This window comes from Malania oleifera, chromosome 7 (genome assembly GCF_029873635.1).
Source record: "Malania oleifera isolate guangnan ecotype guangnan chromosome 7, ASM2987363v1, whole genome shotgun sequence".
NCBI lineage: Eukaryota > Viridiplantae > Streptophyta > Magnoliopsida > Santalales > Ximeniaceae > Malania > Malania oleifera.
In genome coordinates, this window is record NC_080423.1 from 65,257,271 (window position 1) to 65,269,383 (window position 12,113).

The 12,113-nt window shown below is 39.4% G+C and overlaps 1 protein-coding gene across 1 annotated transcript; it reads right to left on the reverse strand.

The window, feature by feature from the left end:
* Positions 1-4,511: 4,511 nt before the first annotated feature.
* On the reverse strand, positions 4,512-4,838 carry LOC131160867 (uncharacterized). The gene has a single exon (XM_058116745.1). It carries the CDS (start codon positions 4,836-4,838, stop codon positions 4,512-4,514), a length of 327 nt encoding a protein of 108 aa, XP_057972728.1.
* Positions 4,839-12,113: the final 7,275 nt, after the last annotated feature.

Here is a 12,113-nt window from a genome sequence, read left to right on the forward strand (position 1 = left end):
CGATCGAGCTATTTTTGTACTCCAACTACCTGGTCGACCGAGGGTCCTTGAGAGAAATCCCAACACTCTGGTCGACCAGACTAGCCAATTCAAAATGGCCCGGTCGACCGAACCTCGGAAATTTTAAAAATCGCCTTCTCCTAGTCAACCAAGCCTTTAGTTCAAAATCCCCCTGGTCGACCGAATCATATGAGACCTGGTCGACCGAAACATTTCTGGTCGACTGGATCTCTCGGGTTGCACCTAATTTTTTACTGCAGTTAATATTTTTAAACAGGGTTAAAATGTTTTAAACGTCATTAAACTTTTCTAACAATCCCTAATAGGTCCCCAACGGTAAAAAATTCTGATATGTCTATATATACTCTTTTCATTTGGGAGAATTAAGCATCGATTAGCAAAAACAGAAAATCAAATTCTCTCTCAAGCAAAATATTTCTCATTGCTCATACTCTTCCAAATACACTTTAGCTTACATTCAAAACTCATTAAATCATCTGTAAGTGTTCTTGAGTGTTTAAATAGGAAAGTTTGCTCTCTCATTGTTGTGAGATTGATCCATTTTTATTGAGAGACAAACCAAAAGGATTCTTCGGGGACTTTGCTGATAAGTTCATCCTAAGAAGACTTTACTTGATCTTCTGAGATTGCATATTCATTGCAACATCTTGATAAGCTCGTATTTGCTTTTGGTTGCGAAATATTTTCAAAATCATTTACAAATATCTATTGCTTTTTATTTTGAAAGCCATTTAAGGAGATATTTGTTTTTGAAGTGAAACATCCTTGTTGCAATATTTATTCACTCATATATTTTTGTTGAAAACAAAGATCATATATATTTTGCAAGTCCAAGCATATACATATTTATGTGATTGAGATATTCTACTGATCGATACTCTTGAGGCTTGCTTGATATTCTATATGAGCACGTTTGATTGAATACCTTGAAATACACAGATTGTCATTGACACTCTCACGTACGTATTACACTGATAGAAAATACATTTGAGAGTTGAACTATTTAGACTACACTAAGCTTACATTTTAAAACATCTGTGGTGTTTGTGATTGTGCGCATTTGGGGTACATATCTGCTTTACATGAAAGCACACTTATATTGTACCTTTTGATTATAATATCTGAGTGATTCTAGGCGTGGCCTGAGGGGGCGGTAATCTAACCCGGTAAGGATTGGTGTAAAGGTTGAGGTCAACCCTGTGTTAATTTGACCTGGTTTATATAGGTGCCATTCCACCCGTTTAGGTGAGCAAGTTATTATGATAATCCTTGTGCTGGTTAGCCAAGGCGGGGATGTAGGCAGTTGGCCGAACCTCGATAACATATCTGTGTGTAGCCCTTCTCTTTATTGCTTTCTGGTGCTTGTGTAATTGATTAAACTATTTTATTTAATTTCTGATAGTACTTGCACAAGATTGACCATAGGATTGTGAACATACTGCTGTTAGGAGGAATACCTAGGGGTTAGATTTTAAAAATACCAATTCAGCCCCCCTCTTGGGATCACGGTGAAGCTAACATCCCCTTACCTGATTTTGAAATAGAAATCGAAACGCTTGAAAACCAAATCCCTACCTTTATCACCAAACCGAAAATCTAATATGCTAGAATTGTAGATTCTAGCTCCCTTATAATCACAGTAACTTTCAACCATCGAAACAAGTGACAAACGACAAAGAACTTTAGAGAGAGAGTGAACTCACCGATTCTAAAGAGAGAGAGAGAGAGAGAGAGAGAGAAGTTTGGTTTTCTTAACCCTTAAGCAATGAAAAATCCTATTTATAGGCTTTTTTACCTAGTCAGACTCGTCGATGAATTGGTCCCTCATTGACGAGACATAGAAGGCTGTTTGTTGTCGAACCTCCTCCCTCGTCGACGAACCTAAGCTTGATATTTTTCCTGTCGGTCGAGATCTCCTCGTCAACGAGGCTCTGAATTTTGGCGACCAAGCACTAAAGGGCATTCGTCGACGAGAACATTGGCTTTGTCAAAAAAGCCTGCAAAAATCCCTTTTTTATACTTTTCTTATTTTTATGAGTTCGGGTCTCTACAATCTCCCCTCCTTATAAGAATTTCATTCTCAAATTTGCTAATTGATACCAAACATACTTTAACTTACAACTTAGCTTTACAGAAAAGTCGGCAGCCGCCCACATAGTAGCTCCGGCCTAAGTTTATTACATACCCTCGCTTATGGTGGAGGAATACTGTGGATACAACATAAAGTCTCATTACATCACACTTTTATACTAGCCTCTCTCTCAATTACATGAAAATAACTAATAATCACACAACCTACCTTACCTATCTAGAGTTAACCCTCTCCAAAGAGCTGTGGGTATGTAACGATCTTCTTAAGTTACCATATAATTAATCACATTAAACACCTTAATACCACTAACTAATCATATAATAAAGTCAACTCAAACCCGTGGGTAACGGGGACACACCTGTCATATACAGCGGAAACCTAAGCAGCAGTAAATATAAATTTCATTCACCAAACCATAAGATACATTATACCGGAGTTACCTACATTCTGCCATTTACTATTTAAATATACAATTCTCAAAGTCACAAAAAGATGAAACTAGGATCTAACACAAAAACCTATTGACCCTAGTTCAAAAACTCACCTTCCTAGCGGGGTAGTAAATACTGCCTCAACGGCGGCTTCGGTCCGCCTGTCTTTCTGGGTTCCCTGAAATGATTTAAGTTGGGGTGTGACACCTCTCAGTAAAGGAAATAAACTAAATACAATTGTGTGACAACATGAATATTTAGGTGCTATAATAAATATACAATACATATTGCATGCTTGAAAACATTGATAATATTATAGCTGAATAACATACAATCTCATAGTTATACGGAATCATATTGTTCATAAAATCATCTGATATAACTAGTAATTTTGAAATTTACCCAGGATGAATAGCTGATGTAATGTATTACTCCCTATGATGGGTTGTGCAGCCCGAAGGCGGGGCCCGACAATAGCTGGCTGACCACTGCTGAGTCAAAAATGTCTGTAAGTACGATGAGCCCGCCACACCCTGGTCCGGACTGCCAGGTGGATGTTTACAACTCTACACTGAAAGACATATCGACTATCCGTCTCCCATCCCCTCTACTAGCAGGGGCATTTAGCACAAGTCTGAACTGAACTGAACTGTATAACTACAGTACTGTGCTCCTAATAACTGATCTGATCATCTGGGTTTTGATAACATATAGTACATGATAATATACTGTTTGAACATAAATATATTGATAGCATTTTTGAATTCTGTAATAACATAAATAATTACGGCCTTGTGCTGAATACATTCATAACTGTGGCCTTGAGCTAAATAACATGCATAATTGTGGCCTTGCGCCGGCTATCAATCATGGCCTTGCGCTGAACATAACATACATACTGATCTAAATAAATGTATTGTTCATCATATATTCTGAAATCATGGTTTACCATATTATCATGTTATTCCTAAAATAACTACAATATGCTTTTCCTGTAAAATTGACTTAACATAATACAATTTGCGTAAAATAATATTCATGCCACAAAAACTAAATAAAATCATGAATTCTATTCTGAAATCACATTTCCTAACATTCCATACTAAAAATACATATTCTTGAGTAACAACAGTATTTTCCCAAATATATATTTTCACAAATAGGCTTATGTATAATACATGCTTTCTAAACATTAACCTGCTATTAAATAATAATAATTTTCATGAAAAATTACTTTTTTAGTTTACTCCCTTACTTGACTATTGAAAAGCCCCTCAAATAACCAGTCCTGCACTTGTTGGGTTCTTCATTCAACACCTTGAAAACAACATCTCCCTGAACAAAACTTCAGTATTTTTTTTTCGAGTACTACATTTTCTACAACTATAAGAAAGCCAAATACTAAATAAAAAGTTTTACCCTGAATTTGGGATGAAATCCAAGTTAACCCCACCAACGATCCACTCCAGCAGACTTGAAGAAAACTTTCCCAAGAGTGTCGTGACGGCCTCAGATTGTTGAACCGGCAAGAAACCGACCCAAAATCTTAGAGAGAAGGGAGAGGCGACAAAGAGGAGAGAGAGAGAGAGAGAAAGAGAGAGAGAGAGAGAGAGAGAGAGGAAGGTTTTCGCGTGATTTCTGTAGAGAAAATCAAGTTTAAGCTATTTATACACATGCACTCGTCGACAAGCCACGTCACTTTGTCAACGAGGCCATGAAGGAAGTTCGTCGACGAATGCTTGTTCCTCATTGAAGAAATTTAGAGTTGAAAATAGCCTCTCGGTAACTTCTCATTGATGAGACACTTGTCCTCGTCAACGATCCCATCAAGCGTGTTCGTCGACGAGACCCCTGTTTGATTTTCCAAATTACAATTTATCCTTATTTCTTATTTCCCTTATTATTTAATTATTATAATTTCTTCGGGTCTCTACATGGTATTTCTAGTGTATCTCAGCTTCTAACTCCTAAGAAGCCTCCTCTATTGTGTGGTTCCGCCACAGTACTTTCACTAAAGATATCTCCTTAGTATGCAAATGTTGTACCTTTTGATCCAGAATCTGAACTGATACCTCCTCATATGATAATGCATCTCCAATCTCTAGAGGTTCATAAATGAGAACGTGCGAAGGGTCTGACATGTACTTCCTCAACACAAATATGTGAAACATATCATGAACTCTAGATAGTGCTTGGGGCAATGCTACCCGATAAGCAACTGGACCTATCCTCTCCAGGATCTCAAATGGCCTGATGTACTGAGGGCTCAACTTCCCTTTCTTCCCAAACCTCATCACCCCTTTCATCAGAGCAATCTTTAGGAATATCTTATCCCTGATCTTAAATTCTAACTCTCATCGGTGAGTATTCGCATAACTCTTCTGCCGACTCTGAGCTACTCTAACCCTTTCTTTGATAAGCTCGACCTTTGCGGAGGCCTGCTAGATCAGTTCCGGCCCCAACACCTATCGTTCTCCTACCTCATCCTAGTATAATAGAGATCGACACCAGCAACCAAACAATGCTTCATATGGTGCCATCTCTATACTGGTGTGGTATCTATTATTATATGCAAACTCCATGAGCGGTAGATACCGAATCCAAGTGTCCCCAAAGTCTAGCACACATGCTCGCAGCATATCTTCTAAGGTCTAAATGGTCCTCTCTAATTGTCCATCCATGTACGAGTGAAACAAGGTGCTGAAAGTGAGTTGCGATCCTAAGGCATCTTGTAAATCCTTCCAGAACCGAGAGGTAAATCGTGGGTCTTTGTTTGAAATTATAGAAACAAGGAATTCATGAAGCCACACTATCTCCTACACATATAACTCTACCAGCCTATTCATGGAATAACTGACTTTAATAGGAATGAAGTATGTAGTCTTTGTTAGATGATCTACTATAACCTAGATGGCATTCTGCCCATACAACGCTTCAGGTAACCCCAATACAAAATCCATCGAGATATGCTCCCACTTCCACTTGGGAATGTCAAGTGGCTGTAGTGGTCCTACTAGCCTCTAGTGCTCTGTTTTAACCTGCTGACATGTCAAGCATTGCTCCACAAATCTAAAAATTTCACTCTTCATGTTACTCCACTAGAACGACTCCCGCAAATCCCTATACATTTTCGTACTCCCTAGATGCACAGTAAAGAGAGAGCGATGAGGGTTCTTTTAGGATGACCCGTTTAATATCAGTGCCATTTGGTACACAAATCTAGGTATGGAATCTCAATATCCCATCAGCAAAGACATTGAAATCTGGCTTTAATCCATTCTACACTCCTTCCATGACCTCTACCAGCTCCGCATCTTCCTTTTGAGCTATCTTGATTCTCTCTCACAAGGTTGGCTAACCAACTAAATTGGCAATGAACGCCTATGGATCTTCGCCCACCAACTCTACCCCCAACTTCTTCAGATCCATCACGATCTGATGCTATAGGAAAACTGCTGAAATCGACGCACTTCCCAGGGTGATACGCTCGGTCTAATGAAACCGTTATCTAGAAGTTCTTGTAGTTGCTCCTTTAACTCCTTTAGTTATGTTGGAGCTATGCCTTGGAGATTGGTGTTGTCTCTGGTGCTAACTCAATAGAGAACTCCACCTCATGATCTAGAGGCAACCATGGTAAGTCCTTGGGAAAGATATCGAGAAACTCCCGTATCACTGGAATATCCACTAGCTTCAGCCCTTCCTTTGGTACTGCTTTCACACATGCCAGATACCCCTGGCAGCCATTCAGAAGTAACTTCCTTGCCTGCACCATTGAGAGATTATGTGGTGTAGAGTGCACACATGACCCTACAAATTTAAACTCTTCCTCCACCAGAGGTCTAAACACTACCTCCTTCTTTCGGCACTCTATGCTTGCAGAGCTGGATGCTAACCAGTCCATCCTTAAGATAAAATCGAATCCTAGCATCTCCAGAACAATGAGATTGGCAGAAAACTTCCTCCCCTGAATCTCTATCGGATGGTTTTTAACGACCTTACTGCACACAATAACCAACCTCGTTGGCGTAGGCACTCCTAACTCGACCCCTAACAACTGGGTCTTAACTACACATACTCTGGTAGCCCCTGAGTCGAAGAATACAATAGCATTACATGACATAAATGACATCATACTTATCACCACATTTTCGGCGTTCTCTGCATCACTCAACATCAATGAGTACACCAGGGCCTACACGATTCCCTTTTGGTGACCTCCTTTAGTTGATTACTTCCTCCATACTGCTGCTGTAAAGGCGCGTGGTTCAGTACCGCGCAACAATCCCGTATTTGGTGTCCCATACTACCACACTGGTAGCAACTCAAAAAATCCGCCTTGCACTCGCCCGTATGCATCCTATTGCATTTAGGAGAGGCAGGGTGCTAAGAATTTCCCTGAGTGGCTAGCAGTCCTGAAGCCTATCGCTAGCCCGGAAAACTACCAAGCCACTTCCCGAAGTTTTGACCTGTGCTGGACCGATAACTCTGAGATAAAGACCTCTTCTTCTGACTTGCCTCTCTCTCCCCTTCCTATATACTAGCTTCAGCCACCATGGCTATATCTACCAGCTCCGTAAATCCCTGGACCATCAATGCCACCAACTATGTGCGTATGGCGTGTCTCAGTCCTCTCTTGAACATCCGAGCCTTCCTCTGCTCATCTTGCACCATATATGGAGCCAATCAGGATAGCTCCACAAATCTGGTCGCATACTGCTACACGACCATGGATCCTTATGTCATACATAGGAACTCCTCCACCTTTACCTCTTTGGTGGCAACGGGGAAGTGTCTACTAAAGAAGACCTCCCTAAACTAGCTCCAAGTAACTGATATGTACCCTGGACGCTGCTCCTCTACCAGCTTTGCCAATCGCCACCATCTCTTTGCCTCCCCCACCAGTTTGAAGGTGGCAAAATGTACCTTTTGTTCCTCCGTACACTCCAACACTTCCAACAACTCCTCCATCTCCTGGACCCAATCCTCTGCTGTAATTGAGTTCGGTCCTTCCTAGAATGCTAGCGGATTCATGCGCGAGAACTTTTAGAACGTGCAGCCTCTATCAGCCACCGGCTGACTCCGCTCCCTAGAATCTCTTCGAGACTCCCTGTTGGCCTATCGTGCCCTACTACGTAGTACAGACAAAGCCTCAACATCATCCCTGCTAGAGGTATCAATGTGATTGTCCCCTCCCATGACTCCCTTTTCCTCTAGAATCCATCCTGAAGATAGGATATAACCCAATTTAGAAATTCCACATTTACATTAGTTAAAACAAATATGGAATGGCTAACATATAGAATATATAAGTCTGCAATTTAAAGGACCTACATGTACATTTCTACTGCAAGACTTCCAAAATATCTGAACCTAGACATATGATAACATGACGCACATACATTCCGAGTACAGTCCTTCAACCTGGATCCAAAACCATCAATGGATTTACCATGGTTTTCTTGAAATCGTCATTCTAAGAAAAGCACAGAAGACCGTCGACAAAATTCCGTTTCCAAGCCTTTAGACTAAAACTCGACCTATCTTACCTTTTCTCATTCTTAACTTATCTCAACCTATACTCTGGTAATTTACACTCATCGTCAAAGTCTACAAAACCTAGCAAACCTAGGCTCGGATACCACCTGTAATGCCCCGACTCGACACGTGGGCCCAGGGTGCTACTTTTGTGATGTCAATGTACCTGATACCATATCATCACATACAATATACAGCAGAATAATGAAACAATCTCAACATACTATTACCAGAGTCTAAATCAACATATATATACCAAGGTTCTTTCCATACTCATATTACATCTCAATCTAATAAGTTCTCAAACTTGGTCCACACGACCATAAATACAAGCCTAAAGGCATACTACAATAACTACTCACATCTGAGTTCTTGAAGACACTCACAAAAATAACTACACTAGTCTCCACACCCTCGATCCCGCTAAACTCGATCTCTCAGATTCCTTGAAAAGATATGGTTGTGCGGCCCGAAGGCTGGATAAAAACTCGGGGGATCAACCCAAGCCAAGTCAACTCCCTACTATATACGTCAGCAGGCTTCCACAAACTCTCTTATGGTCCGATTGCATCTCGGTCAATCATCTAGGACCACCCAACACCACATGCTCGTAGATGCGGGCGCACGCGGTCAAATGGTGAAACTGTCTCTAGCAACGGTTCCGCGCTTGCAACACTAGGTTCACAGGTTTCCTAAAGCATATTATGGAATTTAAGTAAATAAAACTATACTTTAAAACTCATTTCATAAAACCCGGCCTCGACCATTTAATACTATTTCAGGCCTCGACCCCTCTATTACAACTCGGCTCTCAGCCTCTGGATAAAGTTCTGTTATTTTATAAATCTCAGCCTCAACCGTTTAATACACACTCGGGCCTCGACCCCTTTTTGTTACAAATTCAGGCCTCGACCCTCTTATAAAATCCCTGCATTTCTCAAAACAGTTCCAGTATATTTCGTAAACAGTTCACTATTATACAAACTTACCCATTTTAGTATTTCTATAATTCTCAAAATAATATTCACCTACCATGCAATTTTCCACATTAAAAACATAACCCATAGGCAACCATGAAAACACTATATAAATGGTTTGTAGAAACAACTGATCTTTCCATCATTCATTTCTACTCAAAATATCAAATAGTATATGCTAAGCTAAAAAACGAGCCTTTTGAATGGTTGGTTTTTAGAAATCTCAACTGAAAACATAACATACCCCCACAAACATTTCTATTGATTCAAAATCATTATAACATTGCATTAAACAAAATCCCTTTACCTGATTTTGAAACAAAAATCAAAGCACTTGAAAACCAAATCCCGACCTTTATCACCAACCCGAAAATCTAATATGCTAAAACTGTAGATCCTAGCTCCCCGATCCTCACAGTAACTTTCAATTGTCGAAACAAGCGACGAATGGCGAAAAACTTTAGAGAGAGAGTGAATTCACCGGTTCTAGAGAGAAAGAGAGAGAGAGAGAATTTTGGGTTTCTTAACCCTTAAGCAATGAAAAATCCTATTTATAGGCCTTTTGACCTGGTCAGACTAGTCGATGAATTGGTCCCTCGTCGACGAGACATAGAAGGTTGTTTGTCGCCGAACCTCCTCCCTCGTCGATGAACCCAAGCTTAATATTTTCCTATCGGTCGGGATCTCCCGTCGACGAGGCTCTAAATTTCAGCAATGAAGCACTAAAGGGCATTCGTCAACAAGAACATTGACGAAGCCTGCAAAAATCCCCTTTTATACTTTTCTTACTTTTACGAGTTCGGGTCTCTACAATATATCTTTTAAATGTTGATTGGAAAGAGTGGAGAATAATTTCTAAGGGAAACCATGTTTCTATGAAAGTAGTTAATAAAGTAAATGTACCTAAGACAAAATATGAGTATACTGATGATGATTGGAAATCTATTCAAATAAGTGCTACTGCTATAAATCTCCTATACAATGCAGTAGACGTTAATGAGTTTAATAGGGTAATGGCCTGTAAAACTGCAAAAGAAATATGGGAAAAATTAGAAGTAACATATGAAGGCAGTAAGGAAGTATAAAATAAGTACGATAGATATGCTAACTAATGAATATGAAGCATTTAAAATGACTATGGATGAGTCTATTCAATCCATGTGCACTAGATTTACACACATCACGAATTCATTAAATGCTCTTGGTAAATCTTACCTTACTTATGAGTTGATCAGGAAAATTCTTAGGGGACTACCACCAGTATGAGAAGTTAAAGCTATTGCTATAGTCGAAGGAAGGAATTTGAAAGAGATGTCAGTTGATGAACTGATCAGATAGCTTATCACTTATGAGCTAGCGATAAATGAGAGGAAAAATGAGCAGAATAAAGCAAAGAGAGTTACAACTCTTAAGGCATCGCCTAGCAGCTTTAGTGAAGGAAGTGACTCAGAATCAGCAGATGACATGGCTTTGCAAACAAGGAAGTTCGGAAAGTTCCTGAAGAAGAATAAGAAGCTTAACAGAAAATTCCGGAACTCGAAATCAGAAAGAGGAGATTCTAGCAAGAGGAGGCAAAAGGACATTCTTCCTACATGCTATAACTGTAAAGAAGTTGGGCATATCAATCCAGATTGTCCCTAGCTGAAGAAAGTGTCCAAAAAGAAGAAGAAGATACTAAAGGTTGGTTAGGATACTCACAATACCAGTAGTTCAGAATCTAAATCTATTGATGACCAGATTACAAATCTATGTCTGATGGCTCACGAAGACCATAGGTATGCTTGAGATCATCCTCCTCGAAAGATAGATCGTATATTGACAGTAGATGTTCATGTCATATGACCGGGGACGAAGCAAAATTCACATCCATCACACCAAAGGATGGAGGATTTGTCACTTTTGGGGACAATGCAAAAGGAAGGATTATAGGTGTAGGTAAAGTTGGTAACGATTCATCACTCTTTATAGATGATGTTTTACTGGTTGATGGTTTAAAATATAAATTATTAAGCATAAGTCAATTGTGTGATAAAGGTTATAAAGTATCTTTTGAACATAACAAGTGCATTGTTGGGTATAAAATTGATAACAAAATTATATTCACTGCTAAGCGTCATGAAAATGTATATACCACCAGCTTTGATAACTTAGCTTCTCAACACGTGACATGTTTCTCTGCTATGAATGAAATTAGTTGGATTTGGCATAGGAGACTAAGACATGCAAACATGGACTTAATATCTAAACTAGTTAAGGGAGACTTACTTAAGGGATTGCCTAAGACAAAATTCATAAAAGACAAAATTTGTGATACGTGTCAACTAGGAAAACAAGCAAGATCTAGTTTTAAGAAGAAGAAAGTAATCTCTACTACTAGGCCACTCCAAATGCTACACTTAAATCTATTTGGTCCAAACCCAATTTAGAGTTTAGGAGGAAAATCATACGCATTTGTTATCATTGATGATTATTCTAGATTTATATGGGTACTATTCTTAGGTCACAAAGATAAAGCATATGAACAATTTATTAAACTGGGCAAGAAGATTCAAAATGAAAAAGGGATACACTATCACTAAAATCTAAAGTGATAGGAGTAGAAAATTTAAAAATCAAGGTATGGAAGAATACTATGATTCTATAGTGACCCAAAGAATTATGGAATTTAAGTAATAAAAGGAAAAGGTAAAGGAAATTATAAAGGGGTCACAGCAGGTCCTCGTCGACGAATGCAAAGAGTTCGTCGATGAAGTGGCTTATTGGGCTCATCGACGGGGACACGTGTCTCGTCGACGAGGACGAGACAGATACCAAGTGGCTATATCTCATCGATGAAAGTCAGTGTATAAATAACCTAAACTCAATTTTTCTCTCGAAAATTTCATGAAAAATCACTCACTCACTCACTCACTCTCTCTCTCTCTCTCTCTCTCTCTCTCTCCTATTTGTCCCTTCCTCCTTCTCTCTAAGATTTCAGGCCAGATTATTGCTGGTTCGACAATCTAAGGCCACCACGATACTTCTGGGAAAGTTCTCTTTAAGTCTGCTGGAGTGGAT

Coding starts and splice junctions, on each gene's coding strand:
- LOC131160867 (XM_058116745.1), bottom strand. CDS start 4,838: ATGAGGTTTGGGAAGAAAGGGAAGTTGAGCCCTCAGTACATCAGGCCA.